Source organism: Falco punctatus (assembly GCF_963210335.1).
Source record: "Falco punctatus genome assembly, chromosome: 4".
In the NCBI taxonomy this organism is placed as follows: Eukaryota; Metazoa; Chordata; class Aves; order Falconiformes; family Falconidae; genus Falco; species Falco punctatus.
This window is the reverse complement of record NC_137583.1, coordinates 36662689-36680172: the sequence shown is the minus strand read 5'-3', so window position 1 is coordinate 36680172 and position 17484 is coordinate 36662689. Positions and strand designations below refer to the sequence as shown.

Below are 17484 nucleotides of genomic sequence, written 5' to 3'. Positions count from 1 at the left end.
TCTTTTAGGTGAGGTGGCGGCTGTCTGCAATGGGAAGATCAACCAGTCCCAGTCCACTGAAGAGGCAACAGAAGCTATGGAGGTACCAGAGAACGGTACAAGCGAGGCAGAGCCTGCTCAGGCCAGGCCTGGGCCCCTCACGGAGCACGTGTTTACCGATCCAGTCCCTGCACAGGCGCCTCTTAGGCAGAACGGGTAGGCAGTCAGGGGCCACAGTGCCAGTTCAGTTATTTATCAATCAGCTCTGTTTTCGTAAGCTTTTTGATAGGAGAACCAGCCTAATCTTCTATAAAGTAGCAAACCTTTTTCAGTTTTGTGCCCAGATAGTATTACCAATGAGATAATGGGGAGAGAAAGAAATTAAAGGAAAATAAACACGGTTCAGCCTGCAGCAGACTGTGTCAGCTGTTTTAAGTGCAAATATTTGATCTCTTAGTATGAATTCAGACCTGCTGTTAAGACTGATCTTCCAAAGTACATGAACACTTGATATTCTTACCAAAGGAGTTTACTGATTCATGTATAAAAACAGTGATTGATTTATTCTAGTACTACCTCTACTGTGCTGTAAAGATAATGAAGACAGCATATTCACCATCCAAAAATTCTTAAGGCAAATGAGTCTGATGTGATGCCTGAGGAGCAAGGTGGAAGTCGTGGAGACAGATTGCTCCTAAACAACCAAGTTGTTCTAAGCCGTCTCTGTTGAAGCGGGAAATGGACAGAGAAAATACTGTTTATGTGATAGTACTGCCAGACACTAAGTTAAGTTCTGTACATTTGAAGTGCTTGTTATTTGTATTGGTGGGGGTAAAAAGGAAGTTTTAGAAATTGCGGATTCAGGAGTCAAGCAATTCAAAACCACTGACGAGGAGGAAGCGATTTGTGTATGCAGGGGCCCTTACCTGCTTGTGAATGCCAGCCTTTGAGCGTAGATGGGCATTCTGTGCGTTGCTGCTACTAAAGCCTTTAACAGTGTTCTTTTGCCTCATCAGGGAGAATGGTCAGCTGAAGACAGAGTCAAGCACAACACTGCCAGATCAGGAGTTGAATGGGGATGCTGCTGGGACTTGCACCAGTGCTGCCCCCACCATGTGGCTGGGAGCACAGAACGGCTGGTAGGTTCCCCTGGGGCTGGCAGATAACCTCTGTCACCTCTGTTCTCTGGGCTCCACTTCCCATGTCTGCACACCTTAAGTTCACTTGTTGTTCTAAGAGTAGGTTTTCATTGCTCATTGTTGCCCTGAGCCCTCAGCTCATTGTAATAGGCACAGGGATTTAACCTCACTTCCTTACCCAATCGTTGCCTTTTCTACCAGAAGAAAAGAGTCAAGCCTAGTCCGGCTCAAGGTGTGGAGCCTTGCTGCTAACCCTCCCCAATTTTTCCTTTCTCACAGGCTTTATGTGCACTCAGCTGTATCCAACTGGAAGAAGTGTCTGCATTCGATAAAGCTGAAGGACTCTGTACTGAGTCTAGTGTAAGTGTGCATGCCAAGAGACAACGAAGGGGAAGGTTCAGTGCCCGAGCGATATTTTAGATGGGGGTAACAGCTCTTGTCAGTCATCTTTTTCTTTGCTCTTCTATGTGCATTGGTTTCAGGAGTTTTCCAAGGTTTTTGTTTATTTGAAAGCCTCATGCTGAGCCATTTTCCTGCTTAACTGCAGACCTGACCCAATTCAGTGAAAGAGGTGCTAAATGAGATTAGCGGTATCAGGAGGAGAAAAGGGGGTGTAGTTACGTGGAATTTCTTGAAATTAATGGAGTTTGTAGTGTGAAGAAGTTGACCTCAACAGGAAATGTATGGATGATGTTACTACAACAAAGGTAAGATGTATGACCATCGGCCCTTGCAGGATGTTTCTGCAAGTGCTAAACTGAATGGGAATTGTAGAGAGAGCATAAAGATGGTGTGTGTGTATTTCAGAAAGAAGCTGTTAGTCCCTTAGTTCTACAGACTTTTTTAAGTATTTACTTTTCTGTGATTTCAGGCATGTGAAAGGGAGGGTCCTTGTTGCTCTGGCAGATGGAACACTAGCCATATTCCACCGGGGAGAAGGTAAGAATCAATATAATAACAGAAAACCAAACTTTGCTGAAGGTGTACTAATGGATTAAATGCTATTCTGAGTCAAGAAGGAAAGGTGCTGGCTTGCTAGAGTACAAACACAATTGAAATGCATAGCTATTATACATATGTAATCATCCTAAAACATTTAAGGTATACTTTAATACCATTTCCTGAGCTTTTGTGAACAAAAACCCATGTGTGGATGTCCTGTGTAGCACATGCAGAGTAAATGCAACACTTTCAGGAATGCATGTGCTGTGCAGCTGTTTGAGGCATGCTTGGTAAGTTTAAGGCATTTGGGCCATGTTGGTGTTACTACGGATTCACAAGTCAGCGGTAACAGGGATGCACAGGATGCTCCACGCAGCACAGGCTGTACCTGAGCAGATCGTCTGTGTAGTTGCGAATAGACCTGTTGCTTCCTAGAGAAGCTGAACTCTCTAAGTAAGTAAGTGGAACTGATAACTGCATACACAGCAGGCAGAGCTGGGATGCTCTGGAAGTCTGGAAATCCCAAACCAATGTCACCTTTGCATTATGCTTGGCCAGTTTTTCTTGTTGCAAAAAGGAGACATCTGAGTAATCTGACATGCCTTAATCCTGCCAGTTCAAGATATTTTTGAATTCTGTATTTCTTGTCCTCTTCACTGTAGTAGGTTTTGTTTCCCTATGACTTGAGCTGTTTCTGAGCTGTGTTCATACCTGAAAGTACATGGGAATTTGCTAACTGTGACTTACATTTGCATGTTAAGAACTTAGTTGTTCATTGAATAGCAGTTTATCCAGTATGCGGAAATACAGAGATCAGTGGTTTTGTGCAGTCTTAAGTTTTGATTCAGCTTCTGTCATGAGTTCAGGCCTGACCACTGACACATAAAAATCGTTCCCATCAGAAATAGAATAAAGCTTCATGACACAGAGGCCACCCTCTGTGAAGGACACAGTACCTGCCTGGTTAGCTAGAAAATAAGCATGAGAAAAGGGAGATCTGAGTCCTTATCCTGGATTTGACACTTAGGAGGAGTTGTCTGTCTGGGATATGAGGAAGCCTCACCACAAGAACTGTACGATCCGTTTCCTTTCAAGTTTCTGCATAATCTTGTTAGGCTGTCTTTCTTCTTCACCTACGGTTCTTGTACTTGTTAAAGAAACCTGTTTGCTTCATTACAATAAAAGGATGTTTAAATTAGCCTGATTTGGAGAGCTTTCAGCCCACCAAACTAAACTTTATTGTCATATGTTTCGTAAGGATAAGGCTGTACCCAGAGTAGTGGTATGGATTCATGGGAAGTTCACAGACACAACCAAAATGAGCATTTGAGTATTAGCTGAGCCTGTATACCTAGATATATATGGAAAAGTAGATGATTCTATTTGTGTACTGACATGTCACGAAGGAGATGCATCTTTCCGCACTTGTTTTTCACCTTAGATGGTCAGTGGGATCTCAGTAATTACCACCTAATGGACCTTGGTCACACTCACCATTCCATCCGCTGCATGGCTGTTGTGTATGATAGAGTCTGGTGTGGCTACAAGAACAAAATCCATGTTATCCAACCTAAGACAATGCAGATTGAGGTAAGAGAGAAAACGTGTGTATATGCATGCACGTGCTTGTCTTGTGTTTATTCTTACAGCTGTTTCATGCTGCAGTGTATGGAAATGCAGAACCTCTGTATTGTCCTTGCTGACTGTAGGACCCAAACTGTCAATCTGGGTCATATCATGACCTAGTCTGCCAGGGTGGTATTTATTCTTTCATCCCTTTCGGAGAGCTTAAATCTTTAGTTACATCTAATCTGAGCACTTTCTTTGCCATCACTAGCGAGCCTATGAGGCCACATACTGTACAAATGTACATGCGTGCTTTACAGCTGCCCTTCGTATGTGGTCTGAGACTTCATCTGCGGGCACTGTGGCACAAAGGAGGAGTACAGCTAGCAGGCCCCAGCGATACCACTTGCCTAAGGAAAAAAAAATGACATTTAGAGCCTTTTGGTTGAAATTCAATACAGTGGTGTTTGTACAAACCTATCTGACAGTGCTCGGAATAGTTCTAACCAAAGGGAGAAGTGCTGAATGTGAAGTTCACATCAGTGAGCCAAGGCAGTTTGATCTGTGGAACTTAGACTGGAGTTGTGTGTTTTCCTTTTCTACCAAGCACCCTGAAAGCTCTTGGTTTCTAAATGTTCTTGCTCCTGAAGTGGTCTGCAAAGACCGTGATCTCTGCAGAGCTGCTGTACAACTTACCATTTCAAGCAAGGGATTTTGGACTTTGCAGGTCAGCTGGTATCAACACATTTTCTCCAAGAGCTGTGAAGTGATCTCAGTTGAGGAAAATGGAGTATATGAGTAGATAATTGCAAAGCTTTTCTGAACTCACGTTGGTCCACCCATTTGGCATTTCAGAAATCTTTTGATGCCCATCCTCGGCGGGAGAGTCAGGTGCGACAGCTGGCATGGATTGGAGATGGAGTATGGGTTTCTATCCGCCTGGACTCCACTCTGAGGCTTTACCATGCCCACAGCCATCAACATCTGCAAGATGTCGACATTGAGCCTTACGTCAGCAAGATGCTAGGTGAGGCAGTAGAGACCGTCAGTAAGTGGTCTGTTGCTTAGTGAGATCAACCAAAATTTGTTAGCAGACCTTGCCCAAAGTTGTAACTGACTCTCCAACTCTTGTGCATGCTTACTAGGCACTGGAAAGCTGGGCTTCTCGTTCGTGCGGATTACAGCTCTGCTCATTGCTGGCAACCGCCTCTGGGTAGGGACAGGGAACGGTGTCGTCATCTCCATTCCACTGACTGAGAGTAAGTGGCATTTATTGGAGATACTCCTGTGCCCCCCCCCCCAAAAAAAAAAAAAAAAAGATGCTTCTGCATATTATTTGTGTGGCATGGTGGATGGCTCTGGCAGGCAGGCTAATGCTTTCCAGCCATTTTTACCCTGAACCTGACATGCCTTTGATCATTGCAGTGTTCAAAGAAAAGAGCCCTGGGTATGAGAAACCCTGAACTTTGTTTAACTTTTCCTTATTAAGGAAATGTTTGGTTGAATGGATTTAACCTGTTTAAAACCAAATAGGTATTTGTTGCTGTCAATTTCAGTTCAGTTGAAGCTGTTTCCTTCTTGGGGGACCAATGACATCTCTACCATCTGTACAGTCTTCTTTTTGAGCGTGACCTTGACAGAGCAGACTCATGTGAACTGATTCTGTAGCTTCTGGAAAGCAGGAGAAACATTGGGAATTGTAGTAAGTCTCCAAAAGGAGGCCATGGGATGAGAAGTCACCAGAAGATCTCCCTGGAAATTTTGTTTCTGCATAGACGTCTAAACATCTTTGTAATAGTATTTTCCAGAAACTGACCTTAGAAAAGCTTCATTTACTCAAATTAGGGCTCAGCTTTATCAGTCAAGTAGAAATCTATCCTATGCCAAATCCAACCTGGTGAGGAGACCCAGCAGTAGTAGTTAATACATACATCTCTGGAGCTGGAAGCTTAGTTGAAGCTCTTGGTAATCCTGTTCTGTATGTGCCAGTCAGAATCTTATTTTGAAGGTCTGTTCCAGATTATCATGGGGCAGTAGGATTTGACGCTGATTGCAATTGCTTTCAACAGAAAGCAGCCAAATTTACATTTTCTCACCACTGCATACAGGAAAGCTGAGAAGCAAATAGCTCTTGTATAAGAGCAGCAAACCTGTTGTAATCCTTCTGGAAGTCTGGGCCAAGGTGGTCTCCTCTAAGGCTAGTAGTGCTGGATATGCCTGAGGCCGACACAAGGAAGCCAGTGACAGTCACCTTTGAGCACTGCAGTCTAGGTCTCATTTCTGAATCCCTGTTTTAAAGCCCATTCTTTCTTGGGGCTGCTGTCCTAATTCTAAGTTAAGCTTGTTCCCTGCTATAAACCGGTTGCTTTGTCTGTTGGTGTTACTGTAAAAATGTGGTAAGCAGTAAGGTTTCACTAGAAGCTTTAGCAATGGATCCTTGTGACCGTGGTTCCTCTCCCATCTCAGATACTACATTTGTGCTCGTTAGGTAAGACCAAAGCGAGGAAGAACAGTGTTGGTATAAACTGATCCAAGCCTGTAGCTCCTGTTGCAGTTTCTCTAGGTTTTATACATTTCTGTTGCTCCCTGAATTTTCTCCCAGTAATCACCTTTTTCTTCTCTCCCATCCTGCCTGTCTCTTCCCGTGCCCCTCTGTGTTCCCACTCCTTGCCTGTGCCTAGCTGTAGTCCTCCACCGAGGCCAACTCCTTGGGCTCCGGGGTAAGTCCATTGCCTCCTTCCTTCAGCTTTCACTCCTTTTGCACCCATTCACCTTTGCAGTTGCTTTCCCACCCTTCCATCTTGCCATTCAGCACTCTCTGTCCATTTTTCCTCGTCACTCTTTCATTTTAAGTTGCAATCTGAGAAAAGCGACCAGAGACAGTAATGTAAATATCCTCATTTCCCATCGCAAAAAACATTTTCATCCATCTCATTAGCCATCCCTCTGGGGTTTTTCTTTTGTGTTAAGAGTATTTTATTCTTCATCAGTAGTTCCCTTACTGTGGTAGGCCAGGTTTGAGAAGGGGACTGTAAAGGTTCTTTCAGTCAGAGAGTTCCAGGAAGGACGAGTAGACTGGTCTTCCTTGGTCATCTTTGGTTTTCCAAGGATGCTTCTCTCATCAGTTCCAGGCCAGTGGCAGTAGGTGCTGTGCACTTGCCAGCTGCAAGTAATCAACCAAGACTTAGAACCATTCGGGACTTGAGAATTGTTTGGTTTTGTGCCACTTAGGGAAGGGTCTGAGTTCAAATTTATGCTTACCTTAGCCTTTCCAGGGTCAAAAGTGAGTTGTTTTTTTTTCTCATTGTAAGGCATTTCTTTGGCTGTCCAGAAGTGTTATCAGCATGTGTCTCCTCCTTTTAAAGCATCTGATATTGGTTGCAGTAAGAAGCCAGATACTGAGTGAGAAGTGCTAATACCAGCCTGTCAATTGGATGACTTCATCCAACTGCAGGTGCTTACAGCAAACCAAAGCACAGAGATGCAGAGAGCCTTCATCTTAGGCATTTTCCCCCTGTACACACCAATACTTATTCTTCTGTCAAAATACTTGTCTCGCCATCCTGGCTTGAGCCTGACAGGCAAAAGTCTCCTTTGTCCAAGTCAATAATTGAAATGCAGCCCAAGCCAAAATACAGAACTACCGAGAAGCAAGCAAGCAATTTGAGTTGTCTTACAGAAGGTGAAAGCCTTCTGATTTTAGTACTGTTTCTGTTTTACGGATGTGGGTGCATGCAGAAGGAAAGCATCTCCCATTCTGAGCTCTGAGCACTGGTCTCTCTGTTCCTTGGTGAGTGGAAGCACTCACATTCTTGGAGCCTGGATATGAAACATACAGGCCCCTGAGCCCACCTTGAAATCCTTGGAAACTGTGGATGTGAACATCTTTTAGATGTTCATTGCTTGAGCAGCTGATCTTCTGGTGTCATGGATAAATCAAGGACTAAGGGAGGACCTCACTCCAGTGTTGTGACATTGACTGGGCTGAGCACTTCACCTGACCCCGAGACTGCTTTCAGCAGCCGGTGTGCTCACAGCTTGGCATGAACAAAGGACTTGACTTGGAAACGGAGCAACTTCACCAATCCAGAAGATAGCAGTAATTCTCCTCCAGCTGCCCTTAATGTCTCATGGGTACAGTGGACACCTTTGGATACCCTGCCAGGTACTAAAGGCCAAGGTTGATCCTAGCACAGCAGGTGATTTCTGGAGGCTGCACAGGATTGCTGCTGGTGAAGAGGCCTTCACTGGGACACCTTAGAGACCTCACCTAGCCTGCCCTAGGGTCACTCTTGCCCAGCGCCTCCAGGGATGTGTGCACCACATTAGTAGCCAAATACTAGATATGATGAGAAAATGTAGTTTGTTGTTGTCAGTGGGTTGTTACCAGCCTAAGAGGGAGGTACTGTATAGTCTAGTGTGGTCTCCTCCATCACATCCTTTACATAAGACCTTTAAAGAGACCTGCACCTTTAAAGGTTTTCCTTCATGGCTCATGAGTTTTCTCTTCGATCGAGTCTCTGCTATAAACGGGACTCAGAGCTATTGCTGACAATATTCCTCCTCCCTACCTCCAGCCAACAAGACCTCACCAACCTCTGGAGAGGGCAGCCGCTCTGGCGGGGTCATCCATGTGTACGGTGATGACAACAGTGACAAATCTGCCAGCAGTTTCATTCCCTACTGCTCCATGGCTCAGGCACAGCTCTGTTTCCATGGCCACCGTGATGCTGTCAAGTTCTTCGTCTCTGTGCCTGGTAAGGATGAGCACAGTGCTTCCTTGGGAGAGTCTTGTCTTGCCATCCATTCTGCGGCAGGAGCTTGAGTTGATCTGCAGCGGGTGTCTGTTCGTGACATTTCTAGTGCTTGCAGACCACTGTGGCTCAGACATCACTAGTTTAAAACTGCAGTGACTTACAGATATCACCAGCAGAAGGAGTTAGCCTGCCCAGTTGTGTTTGTGTGTGTCTCTGAACTGCATGGGGGCTGAGCAGAGGCACTGACAGTACCTTTTCTCCCAGGCAATGTCCTAGCAACCCTGAATGGGAGCGTGTTGGACAGCCCCTCGGAGAACCCCAGCACGGCAGCCACAGAGACCGAGGGGCAGAAGCTGAAGAACGTCCTGGTGCTGAGTGGAGGAGAAGGGTACATAGATTTCCGGATCGGTGAGTGCCTGTGGTGGGAGGCATCTGGAACAGGATGGGGTGCAGGGCCATGATTGCAGAGAGTGAAGTCTGAAAAGCGCTACGCTCTGTTTCTTGTGCCTCTGGCTGTGAGTGCAGATAGTGAGCATTTTCCTTGCACAGCACAAGGCTGCGAAACCCTGCCCCTGCCTGCAGTGCCACACAGTCTGTGTTAAGGGCCCTGGAAAGAACAAAATGGTCAGTGTCACTGGCTCCAAACATTGGTGTCCCACTGCAGTCACCTGTGCTGCTTGAGGGTGCTCTGTCCTGTAACCATTAGCTTCCCCCAAAAGGAAGGGTGGTTTTCGCTACTACTGGAAATGGTTTGTTCTGTTCACGCAGTCCTGCTTCAGAAAAGCTCCATGTTGCTGTAAATGTTCTCCAGGCATAAAGGAAGGTCTCGGCTCCTGCTGTCTGTTGTCACACTGCCGAGACTGTAACAGGGATATTAGCCTCTTTGGAAGTATGCCAGAGCAGTGCAATTCGGGATTTTCTTCCTTGCCTTTTTTACTCTCTGTTTTCTCTGTTCAGGGGACGGAGAAGATGATGAGACAGAGGAGAATGCAGGAGATCCCACCCAGGTGAAGCCAGTACTTTCGAAGGCTGAAAGAAGCCACATTATTGTGTGGCAGGTATCGTATATCCCTGAGTGAGAATTTCTCCTTTCCCACCAATGTAAGTGTCCCTCCTCCCACCTGAATGCCAAGATGTACATACAGAACGCCTGCATTATACCTACTGCTGGAAACCGACCCCAGACAACTGCAACAGCTCCTGCCTTGGACTGTGACCCCCTTCTAACCTCTGAACTCGCAGCTTTCATCTTGGGCCCGTGAGCTTTCTGTGTGGTTGGATTATTGTTCTGCTCTGGAGCTGGCATCTACAAGGAGAGAAATGGCAGTGCATCGATGAAGTGAAGCTTGGAGCTAGAACTGTGCAAAGCCTTTGCCCAGTGCTCAGGAGCTGGCAGCTGGATGGGTGGTGGCTCAGGTTCTCCAGCAGGTTGCCTCACTCCCACCTGCATGAGAAAGTAGTACATCCCCCAGGCGTCCCCCGCCAAAGCAGTGAAGGTGAATCACAACTTTTAGAGCACCCTAGCAGAAATCCTTTTCTAGTTCATCAGTGGACTCTCCACCTTATCCACCCTTAAGCACAGAATAATGTCCCACGGACTCAAGAGCAGCCAGGTCCGAGGAACCCTCAATAGAAAGGAGTGTCAGGGTTTGGGCAGCACTTCTGCCATGCCGTCACTGTGGGGAACACATCCTCTGTACCTGCAGATGGCAAGTCCCTCATCTGCTGCTGTTGTCTCAGCGTTGTGTGCTGGGTGCCTGTGTCTGGAGAGGATTGTTCGGTAGCCTCAGATAGTGTTTGATCATGGAGGCCAGAGGGTCTTTGGCAACTGTGGTAGCAAAGGGGTATTGGAACCTTGTTTTTTTTTAAGAGCAGAAAAGGCAGCAATACTTTTCACTCCCCCTTCCAAAAATGACAGGCAGAAGAGAACTCTTGAGTTCATTCTGAGATGTTCAGGAGACAGGTGTCTCTGCATAGCATTCATTGGGTTTTAAAACACAGGATGGGGGCAGATAATGCTGGTCTGCTGTGAATTCTGTGTGAACACATTGAGATTACCTTGACTCATAAGTCTGTCTCCCCACCCCAGGAACTGCTGGAAGGGAGACACCTGTTTTCCTTCACGCTGTGACTGTTGGTTAGGAAAGACTTTGTAGTTGCAGTCAAGGTTTAGAAAGGCTGTGTCTCGCCTGGGGTCAGGCAGAAAAAGGAATTGAAGCCAGATTTCCTGGCCTCTTTTATCTAACATCGCAAGCACTGAGTTTGTTACTTAGTAGTTCGAAAAGCTGGAAATTTCTAACTCCTGAAAAGGATTGACAGCCCCTGAGAAAAATTCTGACAGCCCTCCTTGCGTAAGCAGTGCTGGGGATTTGCAAACGTGTCTCCTGCTTACAAGAGAAGCAGCAAAAAATGGGGCCAGGAAGAGCAGTTTTGAGCTCCAGACACAGAACATGGCAGGTCCAGATGCAGGGGCATTGGTTTGTCCTCCCTTTCTGACAGTGGAAACAGTCCTGTCTCCACAGGGACAAGTTCTGTTTCCTTTGAACACTCCCTCCTGTATGTGCAGGACTGGAGTGAATAGCAGTTGTTAGCGATTAATTTAGAAGCTCCTAGTGGTCATCTTGCTTCTTCCCCGAGCTGTGCAGCACTCGGGGGTTCACAGGGATGTCCCTGTGCCAGTTGGCAGTATGGGGACAGTTGAGGGAGGCCTCCATCTCCTGGAAAGCTCCCAGCCATGTCCTGTGCCTGTGGCCACAGGCCAGGCTGCCCCCAGGGCTTGTGGTCTAAAGCTACTGGTGTGCTGCAGGGATGCAGTATTCCCAGGGGAAGCTCTGACATGTGGCATCTGTCCTGACGCAGCATCACTGAAACAGTTTTTGGATCCACAGATCAGGAAAGGCTGGGGCATACATTTCCCCTGCAAGGAGGCAAGAGGATGTCTCTGGAGAACAGAGGCCTCAGCCACCAAAGCGCAGAGCCACAGTGGTGCCCACGGTGCTGCTGACACGCACACCCACACCACTCTTACCAAGGTAGGAAACCAGCAGGATGGTGTCCTCCAGCCATGAGCACACGGGCTCTCTGGCTGGCATTTGTCTAAGGGGTGCCTGGAGCCACCACCGGCATGCGGGGGGAGCTTTCACCAGGGGAGTTTCACCAGGGCACTGCTGACCATGCCAGGTTTCCCATTTGCTTTCCCACAGTGCTTTCTGCTAGGAAGAGCTCTTCGGATCACAACGCAGAGTGCATTAAAGTTAACAGGATACATAAGCATTTAGATCACAGATTCCACAGAAATGTAACGGTTCACCAGTTAGGGCCAGGTAAACATCATTTGGGCTAATTGAAGGGGAAAAAAAAAAAAAAAAAAGCGCTGTAGTAGGGCCCAGTTCCTTAGTTCTTCCCTAGGAAAACAGAGAATTGCAACGTTTTTACCTCTTACTGTTTGTTTCTGTATCTGGTTTTAGCTGTCAAAGTGCCAGTGCTCGGTCTACTGTCACCCACTGGGCCCTGGCAACATAAGGAAACCAGTCTTGGGCCTCTACCAACAGGTTCCTTTCCAGCTCAGTGTATGTTTTCCTCCAAGAGAAGCACATGTCCAAGGGGGCAGCTACAGCTCAGTACAACCAGCCTCTGCTGTCAGCTCCTGTGGGCGTTTGGTGGCTGCTGGGCAGCAAGGTGAGAACTGACTGGCTTCAACACACTTCCCTGTCGTATCTCCACTGTGATGTATGTAAAGTATCTTGTATGTTACAAAAGATTTTAAAAAGCGTCTTAAGGCCTGTAAACTCCGCTATTTGGTCAGAAGATGGCATTCTGTAAAGAGACTGCTGTATGAATACCTTCCCATGCTTTGTCCCCTATGCTATCAAACAACAAACCATATCTGTTCTGTACGTAATAAATGTGTTAACATCAGCAAGTGCAGGGGGTCTTTCCTGTAAGGGTCCTGGGATTTGTGCTCAGCCATCAGTAACAGCAAGACACTTAAAGGGTGGGAGTGGCAGCTCAAGTGGTAGTTAGTAGCAAGAATGAAGATGTGGATTGCTTGCTGGGTGAGAGCAGAAGGGGCTGGTCCTGCAAGCCACAGAGCAATCTGTAGCTGCTGCCAGCAACAGAAATAGAAAGTGGAAAAGACTGGCTAGCTGCGGCTGTCCTTGTGTCTCCTTCAGGTGAGCTGCCAGAGTTTACACATCAGACTCGGCTTCCAACACTCAAATTTCCCAAAGTCCCCTGTCAATACAGGGTGGTATTTCACAAAGTCCCATAGGAATCAATGACATTCAGCACTGCAGGAAGCAACTTCCTCTTAGTCCCAGCAGCACTTGCATATGTTTGTACTTATTTTGTAGAACTGCATTAATTCAAGGGCTGTACATAGTGGTAATAGAAAAGGGAGCCACCTCCTTACAGCAGGGAGTGGCTTCTGCCATGAGCCGAAGTCCCTAAGGTGATCCACCTCCATGACCAGCACTGCGGTTCTGTGCAGGCCAGGGTGATGTACAACAGGCAGCACCTCCTGGGTTAACAGAAGCACCTGAACAGTGAGGTTTGGAAATGGGTCCTGGGGCCTGCCCCACCCCCCCCCAGGGCTGCACCTGTCAATACAGCCAGAAGCAGTGCAAACAAGGCACTGGGTGAAGCACTGGGTGAAGTGGGGCCATGTCTGGCATGAGATGCGTAGCTGAGGAAGGGACTCATAACCATCATCCTTCAGATGGCCACCCCCATGTTGCTGAATGCCCCAGGAAGTTAATGCACAGGTTTGGGGTCCCAGCAGAGCTCCCCAGCATGTTCTAGGCATCCCGACTACCTACTATAGCAGACAGAAATAAAGAGCAACTTCTGCAAGCAGCTGATCCGTGGGGTTACAGACCAGAACAACTCTTGTGTCCTCTCCACTCTCACATTGACTAGACCCTCCAACAGCTCCTGACACCACAGCAGAATCCGCAACCACCAAGAGAGAAAATGAAATGCTGAGAACTGCACCGAGTTGCACATTTTAATGTTTACCCCATCATGCTGCACTGGAATAGGTAGCAATTTGTGTTTGGCCTCAAATAGTAAGAGCCAACCCTGTATACTTTGCGTCACCAGAATTAAAATGATTTCTTCTATCTCCTGACAAGCCATCTCTGGGAATAAGAGATGGATAGCTTTGGATAAGCTCAGTATCCAAAAGCAAGTTGTGTTCCTCCTGTGTTGCTTACTGCCATCATATGTGAGTAACCCAGATGATTCTGCAGTGATTAAGAGGAATCCAGTGCTGCGCCTGTATTTGGTAAGTTAATGGCCCTGCATTTGGACCCCATAATGATCTCCATGCACTAGAAAAGAACAGCAAGTTTTCTTAGAACCGTGCTGCAGAAATAAGAAGACATTTATTTTCATTAGCACAGTTGTAAACTGCTCTGTGAAATAACTTGATATTCTCAGTCATTTTTCTGTGATTCCTGTAGGACCCAAATTATCTGGAAAATGTTCTTAAAAACTTAATTTTCAGGCAGTAAAGAAAACTGTGCTCCAAGAAAGTGTAGCTGGATGACAGGAGCTATGCATTCAGAGATCATACAGGAACAGAGAAGGTTCCTCTGCTGACTGAGACTGAAGTTATAGAAGAAAAGATGTGAATGTATCTGCACCTTTCCTTTCAGATGAGGTGGCTCAACAGGGCTGCACTGTACCACAGTGGATAAGGAGGTCTTCTGTAAGATGACATGCTCCTAACACACAGTGAGAGCACACAGGAAGCTCAGAACATAGAACAAGTCCTTAAACTGGTGTCCCTGTAGCTTTTTTCTTTGCACTCCGCTGGGGAGAGGCCTTGAGCTTCTCCAGATCAATCATGGGCTCCTCTGTGATTGGTTTTCCCTCCTTCTGCCACCGCGCAAGGATCATGGCTCGGAGCAGAGGTGGGTATGGAAGGTACCGAATGGTCTCCTCTGGCACTGGGGTGAATTTCTTGAAGGCCTCCTCCTCATGCTTGGGCACCACACGCCAGTCGTGGTACATGACTTTGTCTATCTCCCGCACTTCTTCTTCGGTTTTGCCTGAGAAAAAAAGATGAACACCAGTGGACAACACTACTGCAACACCCTCCCTCTGGGAAATGCAGCGTGTCAGTTTTCCGTTACCAAAAATGCTACAACAGGCAATAGTAAAGGAAGTTTTCAAAGGATCAGACAATACCTTCCCTGCCATGCTATGGGATCCCACTTTTGTCCTTGGAAATCAATACAGAAACCCACTGACAGGACTACAGGCAATTCGATTGAATTCCATGGTTGACTCCCTCTCAATTTAAACCTTCACCCCTCTCCAGTTCAGTTTCCATGGCTAAGGAACAAGAGTAATTTACCTCTGCACTGATGAAAGTTCTCTGGGAAATTTAACCTAAAAAAAACCCAACAACTTTAAAATCTTTGAATGAGCATGTTTTGGAAACTCTGGTAAGTGACCATCATGCCTACAGAAAGCAGCTTTAAAAAGAGAAATTCACCGGCTCAACTCTAAGCGCTAATTTAAAATCCCAGTAACATAAGTTTACTTGCCATCACTCCTGGCTCCTTCGACCTTTTTCTTTGGAACACCCTCCCGTGTTCAGTCGTGTCTTGCTTCCGAGGGCTGGTCCCGGGCTCTGCACCCCCCCACCCGCCGTCGCTGCTTAGGGGCGTGCGCCAGGGGGGCTGGGTCCCCGCACGGGGAGGGGGCGGGGTGGGCTGGATCCCCGCACTTGAAACTAACCCACGGTAACTCACCTGCCCGGCAGCAACCTGCGAAAGCCAAGCGTCCCGAGCAAGGCGCCCCCCCCCCCCCCCCCCCCAAGCCCCCGAGGGTCCCGCAGCCGGTTGTACCTCGGAAGGTCAGGCGGCCCCAGGCTCTGCCGTGGTCCATGTTCTGCAAAGAGAAGCGGAGCCCGCTGAGGGCGGCGCGGGGGGCAGCGCCGGGCCGGGCGGGGCGCGGCGGCGTTACCTCACCTCGGCCGTGTGGTCAGCCTTCACCTTGGTGATCACCCAGTAGCAGGGCTCGTCGTGCGCCCACAGCCAGGACTTGCGGGTGACGAGGCGGCCCAGGCCGAAGCGCGGCAGGCGGCACAGCAGCGCCAGCAGCCGGTTCTCCCGCCGCACGTCCTCCCAGGCCCGCACCGGCAGCCGCTTCTGCGTCAGCGGCCGCCGCATGCTCTCGTAGTCCAGGGCGAAGCGCTGCGACTCCCGCGGCCGGTTCTTCAGCGCCCGGTACTCGCGGATCTTCTTGGCCATGGCGGCGATGGGCCGGTACAGCTTCTTGCGCGCCATGGTGCCGGCCGAGTGCGCGGCGGCTCCGCCGGGCCCCGCCGCTTCCCGTCTCGCCCGGAAGCCGCCCCGCCCCGCCGCCACCCGCCCCCGCCGGACCGCGGCTCGGCTGCCCGGAAGGGCCCGGCTGCCGGCAGAGCCGCCCGGGGCGCCAGCGGGCCTCTCGCTGCGGGCAGAGCCACGGCCACAGGCTCGGCCCCCGGTGGGCGCAGCTCGGTCGCGCCCTGACGCCTCGGCGCGCTTCGGTGGTCGGGATGGGTCCCAGTAACTTGGGATAAGCTGGGATAGAAAGATCGACTTGAGCAGCCTCACCTATGCAGGCCCTCAGAGAAGGGAACGTTCAAAGCCAGCGAGTAGATGACGCTGGCAGGTTTTAGGCAGATTACTGCAATGTGGAAGGTCTTCCCGAGGTCAGAGTCAGAAGCTGGGTCTCATAACTCCGTTCCCGGGGACAAGACAAACTCTCCCTGGCACTGACAGCTCCAGCCGCTGAGCACCAACGCGACAGAGCCGCACCGGCAGAAACTGCTGTGTGCATTGTGGACTTACGGAGTAGAAAACTGCATAGGTCTGGCTATATTAGCCCCTGGATTCCAGCTAGAGACTGGTAAATTAAACCTGTCAGGAGAAAGGTGTTTTGTTTGCTTGTTTTTAAACTGTTATCATTTATTGAAGGAAAAAGTTATCATTTATTGAAGGAAATGCGTTCATTCCAGTACTGCTGCCGAGTCCTTTACTGAAGGTTTTCAGGCATACACAGACTGTTTTTTGTCAGCAGCCACAATTAATGTGCAGAACAAAAGTGGGGGCCAGGGGGCTTGTGCTAGGCAACAAAACAAGTAAACCACCCATTTTAAAGGCTGGTAATGCTCTTAAAATAGGAAATTTTCTCCTAATGTGCTGCATCTCTCTTGAAAAGGGACAGGGACGTTGTAACAAAGAGAATGTACCTGCTTAAGTTGACAAACACGGATTTAGAATAAGATACTCAACCTCAATCCACCCAAATTTGGGAAAAACAGCAGAGCAATTAAATGACTTATTACAAGGTAAAGAGTACGTAGCTTCTATCTAGGGCTATGCAGCACAGGTATCAAGTCACGCCCTTTAAGGCACCTACGTTCAGGTTTCTGCGGGGCCACTGAGCAGAAGAGGGCACAAGAATGCTTGAAAAATTGTGAAAATGGCTTTGTCGGATGCACGGAAAGGCAAGACAACGCCAAACACAGCAAGTCGACAAGAAAAACTGATGCGACGCCACAACAGTCGGCTAGAGACAGCACCTCCGGGCTGCTGCAGCAGGAGGCCGAGCACAAACCGTGCTCCAAGCACCGCCAGCTCCTCGCCGGGCCCGGCGGCGGCCCAGAGCGGCTCCAAGTGCCTCCCGGTGTCCCGGCTCCCTGAGGGGGCGGCGTCCGACAGCGCCTTGTCTCGGGTCGCAACAGGATCCCGCGCTTGTTTTTCCTTCAGGCGAAGCCTCTCATTAAAGAACCCCCTCCCGCTCTGGGGGTGCCGCGAGGACCTTTGCCGCAGGCGCTCCAGGAGCAGCGCCCGTTGCCAGAGGGAAGCCCCCGGCACAAGCACCGGCGAGCGGGGGCGGGAGCGCCCGCCGGAGCAGCCTGGCAGAGCAGCGGCCACCCGCTGCTGCCGCGGCCGCTTACCGCGATGCGCCCCACACGGAGCTCCCCCGCCAGGCTGCCGCTCCCGGGCGGGCGGGGCGGTGAGGCCTCCCGGGCCGCCCCCAGCGGGCCACGCTCCAGCCGCCCCCGGGCGTGGCGCTCGCACGGTACCGCGGGGGAGCGGCTG

General features: G+C 49.0%; 2 protein-coding genes across 26 annotated transcripts in view; one reads left to right on the top strand and one right to left on the bottom strand.

The window, feature by feature from the left end:
• MAPK8IP3 (mitogen-activated protein kinase 8 interacting protein 3) overlaps positions 1 to 12301 on the top strand; it is a 70735-nt gene extending 58434 nt beyond the window's left edge. For 23 of the 25 annotated variants that reach the window (XM_080383410.1, XM_080383425.1, XM_080383424.1 and 20 more), the window contains 11 exons: positions 9 to 195; positions 996 to 1118; positions 1398 to 1478; positions 1990 to 2057; positions 3502 to 3650; positions 4482 to 4653; positions 4772 to 4885; positions 6308 to 6346; positions 8204 to 8383; positions 8648 to 8791; positions 9341 to 12301. In XM_080383410.1, the coding sequence (XP_080239536.1) occupies positions 9 to 195; positions 996 to 1118; positions 1398 to 1478; positions 1990 to 2057; positions 3502 to 3650; positions 4482 to 4653; positions 4772 to 4885; positions 6308 to 6346; positions 8204 to 8383; positions 8648 to 8791; positions 9341 to 9462 (1379 nt within the window). In that variant the 3' untranslated portion in view covers positions 9463 to 12301. The remainder of the gene's footprint in view (positions 1 to 8; positions 196 to 995; positions 1119 to 1397; positions 1479 to 1989; positions 2058 to 3501; positions 3651 to 4481; positions 4654 to 4771; positions 4886 to 6307; positions 6347 to 8203; positions 8384 to 8647; positions 8792 to 9340) is intronic. The other 2 variants (XM_080383406.1, XM_080383419.1) reach the window with 1 other exon arrangement.
• A 1073-nt stretch (positions 12302 to 13374) lies between these two features.
• On the bottom strand, positions 13375 to 15742 carry MRPS34 (mitochondrial ribosomal protein S34). The gene is made up of 3 exons (XM_080383472.1): positions 15364 to 15742; positions 15241 to 15283; positions 13375 to 14436 (listed from the first exon to the last, which is right to left on the bottom strand). The coding sequence occupies exons 1-3, from the start codon at positions 15679 to 15681 to the stop codon at positions 14159 to 14161; spliced, it is 639 nt and encodes a 212-aa protein (XP_080239598.1). The 5' UTR covers positions 15682 to 15742; the 3' UTR covers positions 13375 to 14158.
• Positions 15743 to 17484: the final 1742 nt, after the last annotated feature.